Source organism: Amblyomma mixtum, chromosome 6, assembly GCF_055824585.1.
Source record: "Amblyomma mixtum isolate Tamu chromosome 6, ASM5582458v1, whole genome shotgun sequence".
NCBI classification, from domain to species: Eukaryota; Metazoa; Arthropoda; class Arachnida; order Ixodida; family Ixodidae; genus Amblyomma; species Amblyomma mixtum.
Window position 1 is genome coordinate 59,811,862 of NC_143017.1, and position 22,815 is coordinate 59,834,676.

The 22,815-nt window shown below is 45.9% G+C and overlaps 1 protein-coding gene across 1 annotated transcript in view; it reads right to left on the minus strand.

Annotated features, from left to right (window-relative positions):
- Window positions 1-22,615, minus strand: part of LOC149339218 (uncharacterized) — a 119,584-nt gene extending 96,969 nt beyond the window's left edge. The window contains exon 1 of the mRNA XM_089550896.1: window positions 19,255-22,615. Within this exon, the coding sequence (XP_089407022.1) occupies window positions 19,255-22,045 (2,791 nt within the window). The 5' untranslated portion in view covers window positions 22,046-22,615. The remainder of the gene's footprint in view (window positions 1-19,254) is intronic.
- Between the last annotated feature and the right edge of the window lie 200 nt (window positions 22,616-22,815).

Genomic DNA, 22,815 nt, shown 5'->3' on the forward strand with positions numbered 1-22,815 from the left:
ATTTAGAATTATCACAGAGCCGCAGCGGTGGCTTAGCGGTTGTGGTGCTTTGCTGCTGATCCGAAAGACGCAGGTTCATTCCGGCTGCGCGGTCGAATTTTGATGAAAGCCGAATTGTAGTGGCCCGTGTGCTGTGCGATGTCAGTGCCCGTTAAAGAACCCTTTGTGGTTGAATGGCGTCCCTCACAGCCTGAGTCGCTTTGGTACGTTAAACACCCCATAAATATAAACCAATCTAATTTCTGTTATCTTTTCTCGGCCACTTAACGCTCGATCTTTTATTTTCATTCTCATAGCTCGCTGCACTGCTCATTGCCTCATTTCAACAATTTTCATCAGGTTTCTCTTCCTGGTCTCGTAGCTAAGTTTTGACGAGACGCATTGATAATGTACATACATCTTGATTAACAAGGTAAGGCTGCAAATCATAAATTTGTTCATTCTGTGGCAATTTTTGTCTTATAATCTCGATAAGCTGTTAATTGCTGCTTTTGATATTTTTGATTGTTAGATATTAATTTAGTTTTGGTTATGATAGCCTTTGCACATTTCACTTCATTCGCTTGTATAAATCCTAAATTAGTAGCAATCCCATGTTAGTGGAGAGCAGAGGCAGAGGCAGCAATATCCTAGCCGTCAGGTCGGGTTCCATGCTGCGGGTTTCATGCGGGTTCCCATTAGTTGCTGAAAAAGAGATCAACAGCAAGACGAGGGTTGTTTGTGCTAACATCTTGCTTTTTCATGTTCACGCAGTTTGCCTGTCTTGTAAACATGTAGTGAGAAGCAAATCTGAGAGAAGGTGTTGAAGTGCACTCACTATAGAAAAAGATTTGCAGAATTGAGTAAATTTGATTCACCTGTCACTATCACTGCCTGATACTTCCCAAATACTTTTCAAATTGTATTAATCATGTCCTTGCGCTTGTGTACAGCAGGTTTGAAAAAAGACAATCAGTCCTGCAATCAAATTGAACCCATTTAACTAATACCAAATTTTCTTGATTCATCTCTTCTCTCACTGCTTTAGGAAAAGCGTTCAATTCCATCTTCCCACTTAGTTACAGTATAAAAAAACTAAAAACGTTTCCAACATGTCAGATTTCGCTAAAATAAAGGTGTTCATATATAAAGTAAAGTAAGCTAGACGAATTTACTGCCCGAAGCGATTGCAATCAGTGATAGTCCTGAAAGGTCTGTGGGCAGGGTAATGCGAAGAAAATCGTAGTGTGTTTTCTAGTCACCTTTTCGTTTCGCTCTTTGTACCCTGTGTTATAACTTAATGTTCTTTAAGTTTTCCTTTACCAATTCAGTTGCTTTACTGAAAATATGCTTTGCCTTCTGCAATTGCTGTTTAAACCGCACGTGGCGTGCAATATAACGTACACAGGATAAACTGAATTAATACTTAAAAACGTCGATATTAGTAAAAGGCAGATAATTTTTTTTCTCTCTTTCGTTTGTAACTCTCAGTGCGTGGCCGATTTCTTTATCTTGCTCCAATTTCGCCAGTGGGCCTTCTTTCAGAAGTTCCGATTGTGTAATCTATTGGCGTTTTGCACACTTAATGTATGGCTGTCCCGCGCCAAGAAGAGGTTGTTCCGACACACTGGATTTTATACACGACATTAATCTTGAGGCAAGCTTAGTTTAGGGCTTCAAATTGATTTTTACAGCAGGGAGCTTTTTACCCCGCACCACAGTCTTAGAGATCGAGCCTTCTTTCATTCCGCGTTTATTTAAATGCTGCCACAGCTACCGCAGTCGCAATAAGGGACTTGTGGTTAAAACTGAATGTCACTGCCGTCATAGATACTGAAAGAAAGAGGTGAGGGGTGGCACTTTGTTCTCAATTTGAATTGGTTCTATATTGCCCCTTTCTTTCCATATAACGCCGCTATGCTAAGCCTGCACTGAAAGCATCTAGAAACTGAAGAAATGCAGGTATGTCCAGTAGCTTATGCCTATGTTCGTTGCTTAGGCCGTAGAGCACGTAGGCACACCGCGCCCTCGTACAGTGGTGAGCAGCCTTGTCTAGAGCGCTCGGGCGGTGCACTTCCTTGCAAACAAATCCAGATTTTGTGACAACCTCTAGGGTCCAGCTGCAACGCTTGCACGGAAGTAGCGCCAGATAGCCTCGTAAACAAAGCAGGCGCGAAAACTTTGCCCTGTAATGAGGGGCTGCTCTCTAATTTCGGTTTTTGTTACCAAGTGCGCACTGCTCAAGCGCTCTAGACAAGGCTGCTCACCACTGTACATTTGGGTTTGCAGGAAACGCTTGATTACCCCACCCAGGAGAACGTTATCTTAATTCGGTTGCACACGACCCTTTAAAGCACATATAAAGCTTCACAACTTTTCTTTATCTTTAATGTTGTGAATGTGTACCTTCAAATTTTAATATATTGCAGTACACACGTTCTACGACGTAAGTGACTAGAGAAATGCTGTAGAGTGTTTTTTTGCATGCAATATTCCAATCACACTCGGTTCTTTTGGTTAAAGCTTCAGAAATTAAATAAATATTTTTTGCGGAGTTCAAAAGCTCGTGATTGAGAGTCCATTCACATTTCATGCAGCCCTACCTATATCTATGTTGCAAAGGCTCTTCTTTGCTGTGCAATTAAGCGCGACGAGAAAAATGGGATTGCAAAACTCGAGCATCAGCTATACGTGTGCGGTATTCACGAACAATCCAAGTAGTCGTAGAAATGAAATCAAAACTCATTCTGCAAGAAGTATGATGAAACAGATATGCAAGGGCTAAAATACGCTGACTTTCCGACACACGTATTCACGTCAAAAATAGCCCGGTAATCCCTGTTGGTGTTTCAACGTGTATAATACCGCATCGCACCGGTCAGTTGTGCCGATGTCCTGCGTCAAAGCTTCAGCTTCAAAATCGTTATTTTAAGTTATGAGGCTGTGCCTTTGAACGAAAAGCTAATTGCGATCAAAGAAATAAGATTGAGTGGGTTACAATGGATCAAAAAGGCGGGACCTAAAGCGCGATGCTTAGACAGAAGACCCACCGGTTATATATAAAATAATGTTAAATTAATCTACTATCAAATGGCCTTTTTGTTCGGTCCAGTTGGGCTGAGAAGTTACCAAAGGGCAGAGAAACGTACAAAAATGAGCCCAGTACTGGTACCAAAAAGGGCACGTTTATGACGAATATGCACTGGCCAGAGAGATATGAGAAAAAAACATGGCATAGCGAAAAAAAAGCAGTTAGAAACTACATCAGTTGAATTCCTAGCAGGATTCTTGTGGGATGGCGGGCAGGAAGGAAGAAAATAAAGCAAATGTCCAAAGGCGCAACCCCCTCCAGAGGAGGCGGAAAGCGCCCTGAAAAAATGTGATTCTTTCCTGCTACAGAGGCGAACAAATAGCCGCTAAGTGAACGCACACACACACAAAAATACGACGCCAAGGCAACGGGGTAGCAGAGGAGATGGGGAAGTGGAGATTTATTCGCCGGACTCTGACGCAGACAGGAGCACATCAGAGTGATTGGAGCCGAGCAGTGAAAGGTCCCTGATGCTTCTTCGCTGTACGGCAGAGCACTTGCGTGTCGTCGTGGTCGCATGCAGTCCGCAGCTGTGAGAGGGCTCTGCCAGATTCCCGGAGGCCTGTCTCTTTACGGTAGGCATGCTCACCACCCCTCTCCTTTCGTTGATAACGCGGAGCCCTCAGAGACCGGTAGTGGTCTTAGGAACGGGAGGGTGCAGATGCCGCTAGTGGTTCCTAAGCTCATCACCTCTCTCTCTGTCTTCCTTTTTGTCCCGCTCGTTTACTGCACTCTGCTTACAGCAGCGCTGGAAGATAGTACTCAGTGGATCAAAAGAGTTGACGGAAGCCGTCCAGGTCGACACCTGTTTGTTCAACGAACGAGTCACTCAGCTTAATAACTTATTTAATCCTGAGGTTAGGGGTCATGCAATCAAAAACAAACGATACAGTTTCTTTCGATTTCTCTACCCTAGTGGTTTTCACCACATGACATCTACGTCGAGAATTGTTTTTCATTTCTGGGGTTCTGTTATTTTCCTCCCGGTTCTGCACACGTCCATCCATTTAATTTCTTTGTCTGTGTTCTATTGAACAGGCGTGGCCGGCTTTGTTTGCAGCGGGTAAGTAACAGCGGAAGACAGGACGAAGGAGCGGCAATAGGGGCAATGGGTGGACTGAAGGGCAGAAGCCGTTGTCATGAGCGGCAAAAAATAGCTTGAGGTAAGGATAGGAAACTAAAAGAAACGAAAAGGTGGTGATTGTGACCCAAACCTATCGTCACAAGAAAATCAACTACACCGACTTTGTAGGACAGCCGAAAACATTTTTGTGGTTTACTGAAGCCTAAAACACTTTTGCTCTTTATTGACAGCAAGCTTTTTCGTTAGATGACAGTGAGAATTCGACTTTTTCGATGTCCAGTTTTCGTGTTTCCATTCCATTTTTTCTTCCGAAAGTGAAATTTTTCGTTACCTTTTTCCTTGCTTCATGTCTGCCTTCAAGTGCAGTGCGCTTTTCTCAATACCGGATCACCCCTTCTTTCGATATGTTTGAATGGGGCTGGTCGCAGCTACATTCAACGAGTACTAGACGAAATGAAATACTGAAAAGAGCCATTCCTATTTTGGAAGTTCCGTGAATAGGGTCAGAAAAATTGCCCCCTTTTTTTTTAACCGCTCACCATTTTGCAGTGCTTCACAGCGACATGGTACACCTCACTGGGTGATAAATAATCATGATGGATCTCTGCACATTCCAGGACAATGCATGGTCGCGACGACGAGGACGCCCAAGTTTTACCAATTTTTCTATTGTCGACGACAGTGCGTTTGATGTGATAGTTCTGAATGCCAAGAGAAGAGCTATAAATATCTTGTATTGCAAGCGTCACGCTCCCTCTAAGTGACATGGATGCCGTGTATAGGAGAGCTAATTCTCTAAAGGATCGAACAAACACGATCGCTTAACAGTCACCTGTGCTTCTCGTGAACAGCGTTGTGTGGTCCGTGCCTAACGAAATAATAAGGCAGATACTTTCACATTGGTCTATATGGTTAGGAATGCAGTGACCTGCTTACAACCAAAAGAAAGCGGACGTCGACTTAGAGCAGTCCTTAACTGCGAACTTACTGCCTGAACAGCGCAACAAGGACGGGACGAAAAGGGAACAACACACAAGCGCTGACACATCAGAGCCCAGTGTTCTAGGAATCACACTGAGTAAAGCTGGAAGCAGAACAGCGCTTTTCTGTTGTTTCCGTTTCGTCCTGTCCTTGTTGCGCTGTTGAGACAGTGTGAATACATGCCAACTCAACCAAATTTCAGCTTTACTTAAACGTGAAGGCTGTGAAAATTTATTCAGTGTTATCTCAGTTGAGACCCTCGCTACACACTATAGCATGACATCGTTTTTTTTTTCTCACCGCTCTCGGGTGTGTCTGATGCAAGAACAACACAAAGAAAAGAAGATAAAACGTAGACTAAATGTTAAAAGAAAGGCTAACACACCGGATTCTCAGCTGCCGCCAGAGGAGCCCTGCGCTAGAAGCCCCGACCAACCGGCTCCTGCGAATTAATCTCTTCTAAATAAAAGTTTTCTTCTTTTCCCACACACATCGCATTCTTCTTCCCTGTAGGATACACGAAACAATCATCTTACATAGTTCATGGTTCCAGAGACCACATCATGTTTTTCAACGAAAGGGTCGTTTAAACATGACATTTCTTTGAATGCATAATGATGAGCACTGATCATAAAGACGACCTTCTGGTTCGATGTGCTGCTTTCCGTGCTGTTATGCTATGAAATGACCTACTTTAGTGCATTGAAGAAAAGCGTAACTAAGCAAGTTATGCTTAGTGGCTTTTTCTAATTGTCAGTTGTGTGGCCATCCTATCTGGATAGCTTTAGTGCGGATTGGCTGAACAGCACTAAATTGGTGGTTCATTATGCAAACAGAAGAACGGGATTGGTTTGCGGCATTGATGTGCCAACCGTTTGCATGTCATGGTGCCAGCCATGGTTCCTATATAATGCGCAAAATCACTATGACTGCACTACGTTCTGTATTTCAGAAAGTGTTTTTCGTGCATGTAAAATATATACTCAAACACAATGTGACCCACATAAATGACGTGAAAAAAAAAACTGCCTCCCTTCTGCCTTTAAGCAGAGCCTTCTTATATGGGCATATTGAAAAAAAAAAGAGCTATTTTCAATACTTATTTCCAGTTACTACGAACCTATAAGTGGCGTTAAGGTGGAAATTGTATGAGAAGAGTGGGTTATCACATATCACACATTAATTTGCACTAATCTACAAATCTGTTCAAGCTCAATGTTTACAAAACCAAATGTAATAATACCTCTCGTGGACTCCTAGTGCACACATTTATGGCTGTAATCTCAAGTTAGAACCAAAACGCCTCATTTGAAGCAGAATAAGACCGGGGCTCCCAGGTGCGGGCGAAAATTAGTCAAAAGCGGGGCCGGTCGGTTTTTTAAGCGCTTCATGAAAAAGGAATGGCATCTAGGAGAAAGGCAAAACCGATGTTTGAGCCCGGGCCATGAACTAGCTGACCATATTGCACATTTCCTGCGCCAGTCAACATTCACAAAGCCGCCCGCGGTGACTTTTTACGGGCTTAAGCAAAGAGGGATGAGGCTGGATCCGCTCGCAATGGACACACAAACAGAGATAAGTTCCAAGCGCAGGCTTAAGAGCTACAACTGCAGAGTCCCTGCGCAGAGCACAGGGGAAGGCTGAGCAAAATTTATAGGAGACAGATTTGAGCGCCTTGGGTACAGATTCCGTTGTCTAACATTCAAGATGAGCGCCTCCGGAGGTGGCACTAGCTAAAGGCGTCGTAGGAAAAGAACGAGGGGGAGTAGAAATCCGCAAGAGACTACAGGAGGTTTACGACACAAAGACACTACAGCATGTAAAAGCTGCAACGCGTGGAATAAGTGATTAAAATAGTAAGGACGTCATCAGGGAATCAAAAGCAGCGTGAGAACAGCATTCAATTGCAGTGCGTGCATTTTCATAGTTCCCGTTAGGCTTCCCCTCAACGTGGAATGCAACCGTACCCAGATTATTTTATTATCCAGGGCTCTATGTGCTTCTGCTAGAGAATGTGGACAACGCTGACAAGTAGGTCAGAACTGCCTGGGCGCAAGTAATAGGAAAAAAAAAGGAAGGATGGAACCGGGTGTGCTTTCAAAAGGAAAATAAGTAATAGCAGGAAGAACCAGATTGACCAAGTGAAGCATTTATTTTTACTTGCCTGTTTTGAGTCACCCGTACGTGAAATAGGAGGCAGAAGGTGGTAGGAAGGGGGATTCTGCGAATTTATGGTAACGCAATTATTCATTTTCTTCCGCCTGGCCGCTCTTGCTTTTTCTTCTTGCCCGGTTCCTCTCCCAGGTTTTATTTATTCGAAGTCTTCCCTCTGACGCCCACTCGGCTCTTCTCCCTTCTCTTCCTTCTTTCTGAGTTCTCGAGAATTTTCTGAAGATTTGGGCGATAGGTCTTCCAGAAAAGAAGTTTTAATTTAAAGTTTGCGCACAAACAACAGGCCGGTGCAAGTGTTATGTCGGAGATGCGACTAAGATTAAGTTGACGTCACCGGCAAGAATGAGTGAGCAATGCGCTGAACAAACGCGTCCTTAATGCGGAAAGGCAGGAACAAAGAGTAAATATAAGGCTGAGCGCATGCTGGAAAGTCAAGGAAGCCTGGGAAGAGGGGACAGAGGGTGTTTGAAGCGAGGAAAAAAGCTGAATTTACTTGAAGAGTCGTTTGTTTGAAAGATAAACTCTAATAACAGCAAAAATGTAAGGAAAAGTAAAGAAAAGAGATGCGCGGACTCCATGTAAAGGAAGCGCGTGTTGACACAATGTACACGTAATCATGGCATGTACTTATTTGAGCAGTGCACACCCAGTCTTCAATGGCCGGGAACGATGCGTCGCACAGACAGGGTCGGTTGCCCGCGGCCTCAACAGAAAAGAGCCGCCCGCTTGCAACCGGACTTGCTGTCGGCTGACTGCGGACAAGGCTTATGGGTCATGGGTGGCTCTTATGCAAGATGAAACGCGAACTCATGCCTGCACAGGTTATCTGTAATCACCGTATTCTCAAAGTAGGCTCTGTTGTTTGAGTACAGTGGGTTAGTCTTCAAGATAGCGACAGAGCCGCTGCTTATGGCTCCCATTATTAGTTTAAAAAGACTGTGATAGTTTAAAAAGGGTTGCTAATATACGTCTGCACGGAACCTCTAAGAATCAGTGAAAAGGAAAGAAGCTGCAGGCGGATTTAGAGTGGCTGTGTACTTTTAGAGGCAGAAGATATAAAAACTTTTGAGCGTTCCACATTCAACAAAAACTCAAGTTTATCAATGTACACATGGACATACTAAAGGATCATAAATTTCTGCCGAAGATTATTTCTTGCAGAGTTCTCTTTGTGCGCACTCATTGTGTCTCAGTGATCGAAAATCACAGAACAAGATATAAAAGGATAAAACAATTCTTGGCACGCAAGTTGAATAAAGGCAGTCATGATGAATAGCGTTGACGACTACAGGCAGAGTGAAATCCACCATGCTTAAGAAATTTGCATGAGAGCGAAATACATTTCATCAGAAGCCTTGGAGTGTTTTGGCATTGCATTAATTTTTACGACTTCAAATGGCCGCGGCTAACAAAGTCCGAAGTTCAAGACAGGGACAATATATTTCACACTGGCGGAAAGGTGCCGGAAGCGCTCATTGGCAATGCCCGCCGGTCTATCTTGTGTTCGTATCCCTTTAGAGCTATTATTTTTCGGTCTCAAATAGCAAACACGAACCCCGTTTTTGTTAGCGAAGCACGCCACACTCGGTGACGTCGGATGCATTGTCTAAGAAAGTATAGAACACACCACTTAGACCTTTTTTGTTTCAATGTTAACCCATTAGCGCCCAGCGTACTTTTAAAAGTACAGTTAATTTTTTTATAATTTCACCACAAAAGACTGCAATTTTCTTTTCAAGTAGGGCATGCTTTTGTCAACAGGGGATTGGCCAACCACCCTTAACTAATTTGGCGCACTTCCTCTCCTCAGTATATCAGCTTTCCGTGGTGAAACTTCAGGATGTTTGTTTCCCACGAACTGCACCGGTAGTTGCTTGCTTATAATTTTCTCACGGCCGTATTTATGTACATATTACGCTAGTTTCAAGTATAGAGCAGCACGAAAGACGAAAGTAAACAATGGAGCCGCCGCGGTGGCTCAGCGGCTATGGTGCTCGGCTGCTGACCCAAAAGACGCGGGTTCGATCCCGGCCGCGGCGGCTAGAATTTCTTTGGAGGAGAAATTCTAGAGGCCCGTGTACTGTGCGATGTCAGTGCACGTTAAAGAACCCCAGGTGGTCGAAATTTCCGGAGCCCTCCACTACGGCGTCTCTCATAGCCTTAGTCGCTTTGGGACGTTAAACCCCATAAAACCAAACCAACCAAAGTAAACAATGGATGCTTTGAATGTCCCGCACCTTTGGCGTTTTTTGCTCTGTGATGATTTATATACTGCTGTACTTTCTATAGTACACTGGGTCTTCCTGTGTGCAGAACGGCGCCTATTTATTCCAGTTCATAGATCTTATGGTTCCTGCCAATTTTTCGAAAAAAATCACTTTGTCTGCTCAGCAAAGCCTCGGAGGCTGCTGTACTTGCCGCTAGCGGTCTTGAGTATGATGATGGTATGATTTTAATTGGTTCTAATAAAGTTTGGTTATAAGAAGTGAAGGTTCTGCAGAGCAGACAGTTACTGTTATGCCATTCACACCGTCTGCGGAAAGTACTTGAGTTCAGAAATGAAACTTTTGGAAGCGCGTGTTGTCTTGTCGTCACCTGATGTGATTTCAACGCTTAGTGACCATTTCAACTTTTTTTGTAATTTTTTTACCTCTAAGACATTCTTGTAACGCTCCACTAGGAGGAATTTAGGGCTAGAGGAACCGTTCGCCAAAACGGGTTTAGGAAGTGTCCACTCGGGTCAAAGAAAGCGATGAAATAGAAACAGCCATGAAACATCGATTCTTGCTTCAGTAGTATAGGTTAGATGCCTTTATTGAAGTCTACGATCAACAGTATAGTAACTATGGCTTGAAACTATAACAGCAGTGAGCCTACGTGTTTGTAGAGTGGTGGTTGCCTATAGCACAAGAAAAACAGATTTTTTTAAAGCCAAAACTCCTTTCCTTTTACAACAGTGGTAGGGCAGGTGTTGACCTTTCGCATCAAGCCATCTACTGCCAGTATATCAGCACCAGGGACAAAACGTGATAGTGGTTGTTGACACCAAAGCTCAACTTTGCAATTGTGAAAGCCTGAACAATCTGCCAAATTGCTAGAGACGAGCCAGCTGACTATTTTTGCTTTGGTAAGAACGTTACTCATTATTATCTACACCTTGACATGCAGTAACCAGCGGTTCGCAGACACTCTGGCTCGATCGTATCTGATGCTTCTTTGAAAATGAGAAAGCTTTCCGTGCAAAGTAGGATAACTGCGGTGCCAGTATAGCCAGAAAATATTCATGAGGGCCTGCAAGAAGTGTTATATCACCTTGCGTAAAAATCGCAGACATAATAACAAAATTCACGCCGCCAAGAGGAATGCAGTGAAGTAGCCACATGTGCTATGGGGAAGACCCAGTGTACTATAAAAAGTACACCTGTGTAACCTCTGGAAGGAATAAAGCAATCGTGACGAAATTTCAGCAATCTCTTTTCCTTTATATGAGGGTATTATGTGCTAAAAATGAAGAAAATTCCTCTGTTAGATCTTTCTTGGTCCCTAATGGGTTAATGGATGTGTTTTTGCAAACTAGAACGTCACCCGAAGTTTGTCGAAGCAAAGAAAAAGAGATACCTTCATGGGAACTGCTCATTGCTCGGCTTGCATTTTACGTCCCATAGTGATCCGTAAGTTGTCAATGTGTTGGTCCCATGCGCCCCTTTCAAACTTCCACGGCTTTTGTTGATACTAGATCATGTTGCGGAATTTTTTCTGATCATTTCGTTTCCTAGGCAGCCTTTGTCTATTCTACACTGTGACCCAGAAGAAACATGAGGCTGCATTAAAAGACGAAAATTTACTTTTAACTTACATTCGCCATCTGTACATTTTTTTACTTTGTAAAAAAAAACTGCCTTACAGAGTCAGCTTTTTTCGTTCATGCTGAATTTCTAACAGCGTTTTATTTTTTTAATAGCGACGTTGTTCGCATTAGCCGGTACAGAGGCAGTGCTTTCTTGTTCGTGAGGCATCTTCCTCTAGAAAGCGGCAACCTTACTAATAATAAACAGCCTTTCCAGTATGTAGGTCATACACATTTTCGATGGCAAGGCACCATGTGCATGAGTTTTTTTCATATTATATTTTGTGTCCCTGAGCCATCCTATGCGCCCTAAAAGAAGCGCACTCTTAGTTATAACACGTGTTCCGTTAGAGTTTATAGAGGGCAAGAGAAGACCGCAAAAAGCCTGTATTCACCCACAAAGGTGGCTCCTTCGGCTGCAGTTCTCCTTTTCTCGTGGGGTCCAAAGCAAAACTGTAGAGAGGAGCTTCATGGTCGGAGTTCTTCAAGAACTCTGTGAAGGCGAAGTGGTGCCGACACAAACAACTTCGTCTCGGAGGAGAGAAAAGGGTGCTTGGTGAGTGCCACCGCTTTGTCCTGCAGCGCCCAGACGGCGCACGCTCGGTGATAAATATGCAAATTAGGAGGCTTTAATCTTCACTTTGCGCTCCGTAGCTCGCCTTGAACACGTTCTTTCTTCTTGCGAAGTGGTCATCTATTTATTTTTCTTTCTTTCTTTCTTTCTTTCTTTCTTTCTTTCTTTCTTTCTTTCTTTCTTTCTTTCTTTCTTTCTTTCTTTCTTTCTTTCTTTCTTTCTTTCCTTCTTTCCTTCTTTCTTTCTTTCTTTCTTTCTTTCTTTCTTTCCTTCTTTCCTTCTTTCTTTCTTTCTTTCTTTCCGTCTTTCCTTCTTTCTTTCTTTCTTTCTTTCCTTCTTTCTTTCTTTCTTTCCTTCTTTCTTTCCTTCTTTCTTTCTTTCTTTCTTTCTTTCTTTCTTTCCTTCTTTCTTTCTTTCTTTCCTTCTTTCTTTCCTTCTTTCTTTCTGTCTTTCTTTCTTTCCTTCTTTCTTTCTTTCTTTCTTTCCTTCTTTCTTCCTTTCTTTCTTTCTTTCTTTCTTTCTTTCTTACACAGTCCAAGAGGTTGGTTGGTTTATGTGGTTTAACGTCCCAAAGCGACTAAGGCTATGAGAGACGCCGTAGTGGAGGGCTCCGGAAATTTCGACCACCTGGGGTTCTTTAACGTGCACTGACATCGCACAGTACACGGGCCTCTAGAATTTCTCCTCCAAAGAAATTCCAGCCGCCGCGGCCGGGATCGAACCCGCGTCTTTCGGGCCAGAAGCCGAGCGCCATAGCCACTGAGCCACCGCGGCGGCTCACAGTCCAAGAGGGGGCCAAGGCTAAAGGCAACGGAACCCCTGACAAGGGCCCCGGCCCCCTTGCGCAATGTACATAAAACAAAACTAGCATTACAAAGTTCGGTCGAGCAGTCATCCTGAGATCAGTCAATGGGAAAACAAAAGGTGTATATTTCCTGTCAGAATCACATGGCATTAGAGACAATTTCATTTTCGCGCATCTATTCTCCATGATCTTCCTCCTTTGATATTTTTTCACTTTCTATAAGAGTGACATTTTTTTTTCAGATATGCGCGCTGCTTAGCTGTTTGCTCTGTGCTAGAAAACAATAAAAAAATCTTGACGTCCCCATTCCTTTTCTACAGTTCTTGATTATTTTGGAACTGAACATCTCTTCTTCGGTCAGGAGTGTTTATTTCTTTTTTTTTCTTGCTGTCTCCTTGGGTTACAAGAAAGCTTACAAAATCTCTGCTCCGCTTTGAGGCCTCACGTGCTTCTGCTGCAAATTACCGGGAGGAGTATGGTGGATGTCGGCTCGTTAGCAGATTACTGCACATTAATTTTATTATATTTCTTATGAATCGCTTCTGGTGCGTTCACGGCCAGGATAAGATGCGGGTTCACGGAGAGAAACACTGGCGGAGAGGCATCACCTTCTTTTTGTACTCTACCTGTCTTTCATTCTCTTCCCCTTTCCCCTAGCATAAAATATCAGGCAAGGATCGCAGTTTCAACCTGCTGACCTCAAGGATTGTCCTCTTCATAACGTTCTTTCGCTCTCTGTCAGACGTCGTATGCTATTTCTGTTCGAAAAAAAAATTCAGTCCGAAGAGTTCACAAAGGAAAGGAGAAATCCACTCAGTTATTGGATATCGCTTCAAATTTTGAGGAAACTGGAGTATCATATGGTAATCATGTATCCGCCTGATAAGTAGACAAATTTTGCTTTTAAAATTTTCCTGCACTCGCGCCGCGTAGTTAGAACGCCATATACATACAATTAAGTACGTTTTGACGCTAATTGCGAGGCAAATACAGAATAATGCAACATGCTGTTATGAACATAATGATCGGGATGGTTTGATCGTGCGATTCGTAAAAAAAATCTTCCATTTAAATTTTGTCCTGCACTTACACCGAGTAGTGAAATTTTTATAGGAAATCGGTGCAGTGAGTTTTCGAAAATAAAAAGCAGGAAACTGCAGGTGTCCATAGGAATCTGATAATAATAATTATTGCGATAACAGACGTGCGATAGGCACAAAAAGTCGCTTGATAAGCAGCTTCCCGTTGAGAAAAAATGAGTTTGCCCATATTTTGCGGGTATGAGCAACCCTGCAGTAATTAATTTTTGTTGAGGGAGCCGCAGATTCAGGAAACAGTTATGACGGGTTACAAAATTACCATACATGACTGTATTGAAGGACGCGTTTGCTGGTTCGATCACTATTTCAGAGCGAAAGCTCTACTCCTCGAGGCACAACTTGTAAATTGTAAATTGGTAAATTGGTTCTTGAGGAATGGAAATGGCGCAGTATCTGTCTCACATATCTCGGCGGACACCTGAACCGTGCCGTAAGGGAAGGGAGGAAAGTGGGAGTGAAAGAAGAAAGAGAGAAAGAGGTGCCATAGTGGAGGTCTCCGGAATAATTTCGACCACCTGGGGATTTTTAACGTGCACTGACATCGCACAGCACACGGGCGCCTCTTGCGTTTCGCCTCCATCGAAACGCGGAACTTCCATTTTCGATGTGGATGAGACAGCGACCTTCAGTGTCTCACAAGGTTAAACCGAACTTAAACTGAGTAGTGGTATGGCCCATTTTTCCTGATCTGCATGATTCTTGACTGCGCATGTCACAGTATTGAATGTAAAATACAAGACGAACTCATTTTCATAGCAGCCTTTGAGGTCTGATTCGAAGAAAGCATGCGAAAAGGCATTGTTAAAAAAAATAAAAAGGGTGTAGCGCAAATTTTTTTCGGCCTAGACGAAACTCATAAAGCTGCAGACAAGCGCGTACGACAACTACAATAAATTTCAAATTCTAATCATAGAAACTTTAGATTCCGAATATCGGTATTCTAGCGAAGGGGCAGACCTGTACTCTATGGCTTCGGTATTGCTGGGAAACTCGGATCTCAAGATAATCTATTAGGAAACGATTGAGGGGTGGGAGAGAGCTCTGTCCAGCTTAAGGCTCAAGAGCCAGGAATGTCCTACACGAGGCCATCAGCTAAATACAATGGCACTACGGACTAGGAACAGCGCCCACATTCTCCTCTTTTTATGTGTATAAACATTCTCTCCACCCCTAACCCTAACACGGCTAAGAGTTTGGAAAGCTAATACGTAAACTTTATACTCTTGATACAAAGCACGAGAGAAATGAGTGTGTGGACGAGAAAATAGGCAGGGAACCTGATGAGGACGGAACTCGAGCGGAAGTAAGGAGCCCTTTCTGCTGACGAGCGCAGCTAACCTGCGTTCAAAGCAAGCGGTAAAGTTCAGCTTACTTATGCTCCGGCACATAAAGAAGCCCTTTTCGCCGTTTCTCCAGTCTCTTCTTTGCTTTATCTAACGAAGCAGCTTCCTGTATCAACGAGACGCACGCACGAGAGGCGGGTCAAGTGTGGTAGTGTTGTGCGTGCAGCCATGCTTCGAAAGCAATATCGACGGACGCGGTACGCTTCTGCCTCGCACACGCTGAAGGCTCGCCTCAGTGCCTTCGCCTGAGAGCTTTGAGCATGGCGCGTTTTCTTTCCAGTCAGTGTATAAGGTGCAGAAAAGTCAGTGGCAAAAGTTTTGGAACTTCCGGACCTTTCCGGGCGGCTGCAGTGTCAGCAACTTTACAGTACTCTAGACGATGCGTTTGGGTACGCCGGTGTCGGGTATCGGGGAGGTTAATAATTTTTATTGCATCACTTTTCTCTTCTTACATGTCTATCGAGATAAAAACAAAACACACCTAACGCTCTCTTCAAGACAAAGTAGGTGGCTCAGCCTGCTGTCAGCAAGCGATGACGGACTGCTAGAACGTGGCAACTGCTCGGGTCAGCACGCACGAAAAAATAACGCAGCAGTCAGCCTCTGAAATGCGGGAGCTTCGGTTCTCTCTCGTTAAGCAGCGACGAATGAAAGTATAATGTCAAGCTATTATTTCTGAGGCGGTTGAAGGTTTCCGGGTGGCGTGCGCTTTAAGTGGCTTTGCGCGCAAATAGAGCCATTCATTATCTGGCCTTCGTGATCGATCATGATGGGGTGCGTGTCATGGGGACTGTCGATCGATGTAGCGAAAAAACAGATGACATACAAAAAAATAGTGACATGATAATATCCTCCCTTCATTCATGCAAGATCCGCTTCCCTCTCCACTGTCTTTTTCCGTTCAGCTCCTCGAGCGAGATCTGTGTTCCCTTTCATTGTTCTTTTTCTGTATTTTAGACAAAATGATAGCGAGTGCTATCAGCATCTCTGGTAAGTCTTATGGTTTACGGGGTTTAGCGCCCCAAAGCGACTCGGGCTATGAGGGACGTCGCAGTGGGGGGCTCAGGATAATTTAACCACCTTCGTTTTTTTAACGTGCACTTATATATCGCGGAGTACACGGGCCTCTAGCCCAACGTGCGTTTACAAGCGTGTCGGATCGATGCAGAGGGACTCTGCAGCCACTCCGTGCTTACAAGTTGCAAGCAGGCACAAAGGCCTATTTATGTACGACCTAAGAGATACTATGCTTTAGCCTGCATAACAGGACCACCTAACTCACGTTCTTCAATAAGCTTTTCAGGGTTATTTACGTCACAATGCTGAAACATATGTCAAACTTTAAGAACAGGAAGTAGCCCAAAGCGCTTGAAAAAATCTAGCGTTTCGGATTCTATGCAGACGATTGTTTATATTAAAAAAAATAAGACATTGGCTACTTTGCCTTTTAACGAAGCGTTGAAATATACGTGTATGTTTAAAAACGCCGCTCCTGTGTTCTTGTGTATAGGCCACGTTTCTAGTACTGATAACACCATGGCTGAGGCATCGTACGTACATTAAGAAAGGAACACAGGCATGCACTCGGAAAGATTATGTCTGAAAAAGAGAAATTCCTTGGGATCGCCATAAACACCCCGTTCACACAACATCTGTGTTTAAAAATTGAAAGATTGCAGATATGTTTAGTGCACTGTAGTTCGTACCTCGGGATGGTCTCCGAAGTTCTTCTCTCCAGCAACGTGCGGAATAAGATGCAGCCGGTTACTGCCAGACAAGATAGACGATTTTATTTACAAAGCAGGTTATCAGGAGTCTCTCCTAGAAGCACACTGAAGCCACGTTTTATACATTTTCAATTCCCTAGGTACCTATCTGGGGGAAACTTGGTTGTTCGAACATCGCCAATCACATTCCTTGACGAAACCCGCCCACAAAAGGGCGGAACATCACCCTCTCGCCACCGTGACAAAAAGGCGGGACATTCACACTCTCGCCGGTCCTCCCACGCACACATGGTCGATTTGTGTATTTTGTTCACCCATCGTTCCGTGGAATTAGGAGTCCTTTGGCGGCAAGTAAGGTGATATACGCATTCTCGCTGTCAAGTCGGAGCCGTTCGCACCGTGATGGACTCCCTTTCGTTGTCGGTCCGCTGTCGGTTTTGAGCGAACTTGAGAATCCAAACAGACGCGTTTCCGCCGACAGCCGATTTAGGGGCCTCCGTCCCCTGGTTGCGCCGCCGCGCTTTCCCACCGCCGCAGCCGCCGACAAAGGCTGCCGCAAAGGCTAGCCAGCAGTGTCTCTCGGCCGAGAAGGAGGGGGCGACGGCCGTTTCTCGACCTCGAAGGAGAGGGTAAGGAGCCACCGGCGGGCGCACGTGTGCGCGACCAAAACAACTCCCAGAACGGGACACCGGAAGCAACCGCGTACACAAATACACACACACACTCAGCGTGCTGAAACCGGCCGTTATTCACGTAGCCCAGTCCCGCTGGCGCCACTGTCGTCGCTGCAGACGGCGCGTCGAGCCCAACACCTCCCCACAAAACTGTGCGGCACAGTCTTCGAACTTGCTGCACACAACAATCACAGGAGCTCGACGCATTGCTCCCACTTCATCTGTCAACAAGTACCCCTCGGTCCCCCGCCAACGCAGCACCCAACAATGCCATACCTCTCGCAAACCGAGGCCGCGAAAACGGACGACGGTATCTTACTCGCTTTCGTCATTGGCGACCATACGCGACATAGCGTCGGCATTTGCGTTTAGAGACCCCTTTTTGTACTCCACTACAATGTTATACTTCTGGAGAGCCAGCGCCCACCTTGTCAGCTTCGCGCTTAGTGGCGTGGTCAGAGTAAGAAATTTCAAGGGATTGTGGTCGGTAATTACCCTGATTCGTGCACCGAACAGCCACGTGTCCAGCTTTCCCAGCGCCCAAATGATGGCGTAGGCCTCTTTCTCGATTGTAGCCCATCGTGACTGGGCCGGGCTTAATTTCTTGCTCAGGAATGAAATGGGTTGCTCTTTTCCTTCGTCATCCAACTGTGCTAGACATGCTCCGACGGCATAATCTGAAGCATCAGTGGCCAGAATGAACTCTTTGTTCAGATCGGGTGTGCTCAACGCTGCGGCCTTTGTCAAACACTCCTTTACCTTTATAAAAGCACCCTCGGCATCCTCCTTCCACGGTATCTTCTGAGGCACGCGCTTTCCAGTCAGGTTCGTCAGTGGTAGCACCACCTTTGAATACTCCGGAACGTAATCCCGGTAATAATTTGCTAGCCCCAAAAAGCTACGCAGCTGCCTTTTTGTTTGTGGTACAGGAATTTCTTGAATGGCTCTAAGCTTTTCTGGATCTGCGCCGTGTTTTCCTGACCCCACGATATGACCCAGAAACCGCACTTCCTTTTGTGCGAAATGGCACTTAGTGACATTAACTGTGAGCCCTGCGGCCGCTAGCGAAGCCAGTACCCTTCCGAGGTGTTCGAGGTGCTGTTCCCATGTCTGCGAGAAGACGCACATGTCATCTATATATGCGCACGCATATTCACGATGTGGTACAAGGATCTGATTGATTATTCTTTGGTAGGTGCTTGCCGAATTTCTCAGTCCAAACGGCATAACCTTCCAAGCGTACTGTCCAGATGAGGTGACAAATGCTGTGTACTCCTGGGCTCTTTCGTCCAACGGAATCTGCCAATATCCTCTTAGCATATCGAGCAGGGTTATGTACTTTGCCTGCGCTACCTCGTAAATTAGGTCACCTGGCAGGTTCATAGGAAACGCATCAGGCTCCGTTGCTTCATTCAGCTTGCGATAGTCACAGCATAACCTGACACTGCCATCTTTCTTAGCAACACACACCACGGGATGTGCATGGGAGCTTTCTATCGGATATATCAAACCCCACGACCTTAGCTCTGCCACCTGTCGGTCAACTTCCTTTCTTAGTGCCATGGGCACCTTGTAAGGGTACGCACGCTTCAGCTGCGCCCCATCTTTTAGCTTGATTTTGTGCACTCCCCAGTTGCAGCGGCCAGGTTTATCACTGAACACCTCACAGTGCTTCCCGATTAGTTCCTTTACCTGCCTTTGCTGCAGCAGATCTAAATGGCTGAGAGTTACACGTTCCAGCTGCTCAACTGCTGTCGTTGTATCTGACCACGCGGGAAGTTCTCCAAACTCCGTGTCGCCTTCAAATACTATGCCTACAGTGTTGACCCTCGCGTTGTATGGCCTAAGCTTATTTGCATGCACTGATCGGCGCTTACCATCACTTAGCTCAATCGTATAGCTATATGGCCGCACCTTTTTCACAACTGTTACTGGACCTTTCCAGTGTGCCATTAACTTCCCATCTCCTTCTTTCTCCAGCCAAAGAACCTGGTCACCTGGAGAAAATTGTTTGTCGGTGGTCCTCAAGTTGTACCTCCCCACATAAGCTTGCTGCGTGAGCTCGCTACTTTTTGCCGCTTCCCTACTGGCTTCCTCGAGATCATTTCTCAATTTCTCGAGATAGTCTGCTGCTGGCACTGCCAATGAGTCGGGAACAACCCAGTCTCCTGACCACGTCTTTTGCAGTATAGCCAGAGGTCCGACAGGCATCCTACCATACATAAGCTCGAACGGTGATTTACCCGTGATGGCATGTGGCACCTCTCTATAAGCCCAAAGCAGGAATGGCACCATTCGATCCCACTCGCGTCCATGCTCACTTACAATGTGAAACAGCATCCTTTTAAAAGTGCCGTTCCACCGCTCTACCAGTCCATTACTTTGTGGATGATCGGGAGTGGAAAATCTGGGAGTCGCTCCCATTTTCTGCAGCATAATTTGCGTTAAATTTGATGTAAAATTTGTGCCCTGATCTGAGCATATGGTGTCTGGCACTCCCATTCTGGAAAATATCTGGGTGAGCGCGTCACAGGTAGCCTTAGCTGTTAAGGACCTCAAACAAACAACCTCAGGCCATCTAGTATGCAAATCAACTACACATAGTGCGTAGCGATGTCCCCTTGCTGATGGTGGATCCAGTGGACCGATACAATCCATGTATACCACCTGGAATGGTGCACTAGGCCTGGCCAATGCCGTTATGGGTACGCGGTCCTGTGTTTTCATAGGGGCCCTGATTTTGCACTGGTGGCAGGACTGACAATGCTCCTTGACCTCCCGGCCCATGGTCGGCCAATAAAATGACATTTTTATGCGCTGCAAAGTCTTTCGCTCTCCCAAATGTCCTGCCCAAGGCGAATCGTGTGCCCTCACTAGTGCTTCCTGTCGTTTATGCGATGGCAGCACCAACTGTGTGCACATGCGTCCCACTACGTGCTCCTGGTGATAGAGTAACTCATCCTGGATTATCATTCCATGTGTGCCAGCTCTAGCCTGCTTCCAAGCCTCCTGCAGCGACGAGTCATTTTCCTGAGCCTCACGGAAAACTTGCCGAGCGCTCTGCCTTTTCTCGGCTTCTTCGTCTGTCCCCGTAACCGCCAAGGACGCACCCGTCTGCTGATTTTTATGCTCTGTCGTCTCCTTTTCACCGCCTTCGGTCTCTGCCTCTGAAACAACTTCGTTTACAACTGCCCTTTCTTCAAGGAGTTGTCTGTAGTCTGCGGGAGTTATGAGCGCGTCTATTCCGGCCAACAGTTTGTCTGTCAGCGCACATAGCAAAGCTGGTTGTGCCTTGTCGAACGAGACAAACGGTGCACCTTCTGTTGCTCTGAGAGGCACATATGCAAGCCCAGCTCTCACTTCATCGCCGAAAGCTCCCCTCAGCTTTATTGTGGAACCAGCTGCCTCATACTTCGGCACTAGAGCTCGCCTGATAACAGTCATTTCAGTCCCGGAATCAATCACCGCATTAATGCTTTGTTCCGAACTTTTCAATGTTACTGTTTCGAGGCAATTCCTACCTACCCTCTCTGTTTCCTGCATGCCAACCTCATTCGCGGGAGCTATTTCTTCCAAAGGAGCATTCACTTTAGCCACAACGGCGCGGTCTCCTGGTTTTTCTTGGCCTCGTCTGCCTGCCTTATCCCCTGTCCTTTTGAGAGGGCAATCTCTAGCGAAGTGATTTGGTGACTTGCACTCAAAGCACCGTCCTTTCATTCCTCTTAAAGAAAAATTCTCCCCTTGATGAGGTGTTGCACCGGCCCGCTCCTTCTGGTCCCCACTCGGCCTCTTTCGATAGCCTCCCAAATGAGCTGCTGACCCTGGTTTGCATCTCACGCTTTCATCGAAACTCTCCGCCAGCTTGGCCACTTCGCCTGGAGAAAGGAACCCCTGATTCTCATTGACAACAATATGAGCCCGTGCCTCAGCTGCTAAGCAGTCCTTCAACCTGTCTGTGACCATTAACTGCTTTAATTCTGCAAAAGTGGTAGCCTTCGAGGTTTTTGTATAGTATTCAAAATAGTTTCCCAGCCGGATTGCAAATTGGCCCCATGTCTCATCTGCTGCTTTTGCCGACCTCTCAAACATCCTTTTATATTCTGCTGCTGACAACCTCAATCCATCTAGAATACTTTGCTTCATTTTTTTATAGTCCTTTCTTTCTTCGGCTGTCAACGTAGAAAGCAATCCGCGTGCTCTTTCACTCAACTGCGGCAAAACAAGCCCGGCCCGCCACTCAGACGGGACGTCATATGAATCAAGAGTCGCCTCCACATCCTCAAACCACCCGGGCACTAGGAATTCCCGACTCGGCATCGGTGCTAGCACTCCTTTCAATAAGGATGCATATTTTAGGCGCCTATCCTCCTCTGACCTATCCACAGCTAGCGCTCCGCTGTTACCCTCTTCGTGGGACTCAGCCCGCTCTTGGGCTCGCAACTTCTGGCTCTCCAGAATTAAGCGTTGCTTTTCTTTTTCTGCTTCAGCAATTTTAAATCGAAGCTCCAGCATTTTCATCTGCTGCTCCGACGCTGTTTCCTCCATGGCGCTACTCAGATCCCCCACCGCGTCACTGGTCACCGCCAACTCCTGCAAGCTTTCAACCCCGTCCGACTCCGCATCTGTGGTGTTAACCTCCCTGTCTCGCAAGTTATATGGCATTGTCATCAACTGCGCCCGACAGGAAACCAAGAGGCACTCGCCTGACTTCTGAAGAGTCGCTCCGCGGTGCTCTCTTCTTCCACAGGTCGGGAAGGACTCGCTTTGGCAGGCCGCTGGCTCCTCAGTGACGTTCTCGGGTCCGCCGTCCACGCCACCGGTCTCGTCCGCCGTCCACCGCTGCTGCTCTCATTCGCCCATCGCTGGAGATCCTGTCGACTGCGCCAGATATGTTTTGTGCACTGTAGTTCGTACCTCGGGATGGTCTCCGAAGTTCTTCTCTCCAGCAACGTGCGGAATAAGATGCAGCCGGTTACTGCCAGACAAGATAGACGATTTTATTTACAAAGCAGGTTATCAGGAGTCTCTCCTAGAAGCACACTGAAGCCACGTTTTATACATTTTCAATTCCCTAGGTACCTATCTGGGGGAAACTTGGTTGTTCGAACATCGCCAATCACATTCCTTGACGAAACCCGCCCACAAAAGGGCGGAACATCACCCTCTCGCCACCGTGACAAAAAGGCGGGACATTCACACTCTCGCCGGTCCTCCCACGCACACATGGTCGATTTGTGTATTTTGTTCACCCATCGTTCCGTGGAATTAGGAGTCCTTTGGCGGCAAGTAAGGTGATATACGCATTCTCGCTGTCAAGTCGGAGCCGTTCGCACCGTGATGGACTCCCTTTCGTTGTCGGTCCGCTGTCGGTTTTGAGCGAACTTGAGAATCCAAACAGACGCGTTTCCGCCGACAGCCGATTTAGGGGCCTCCGTCCC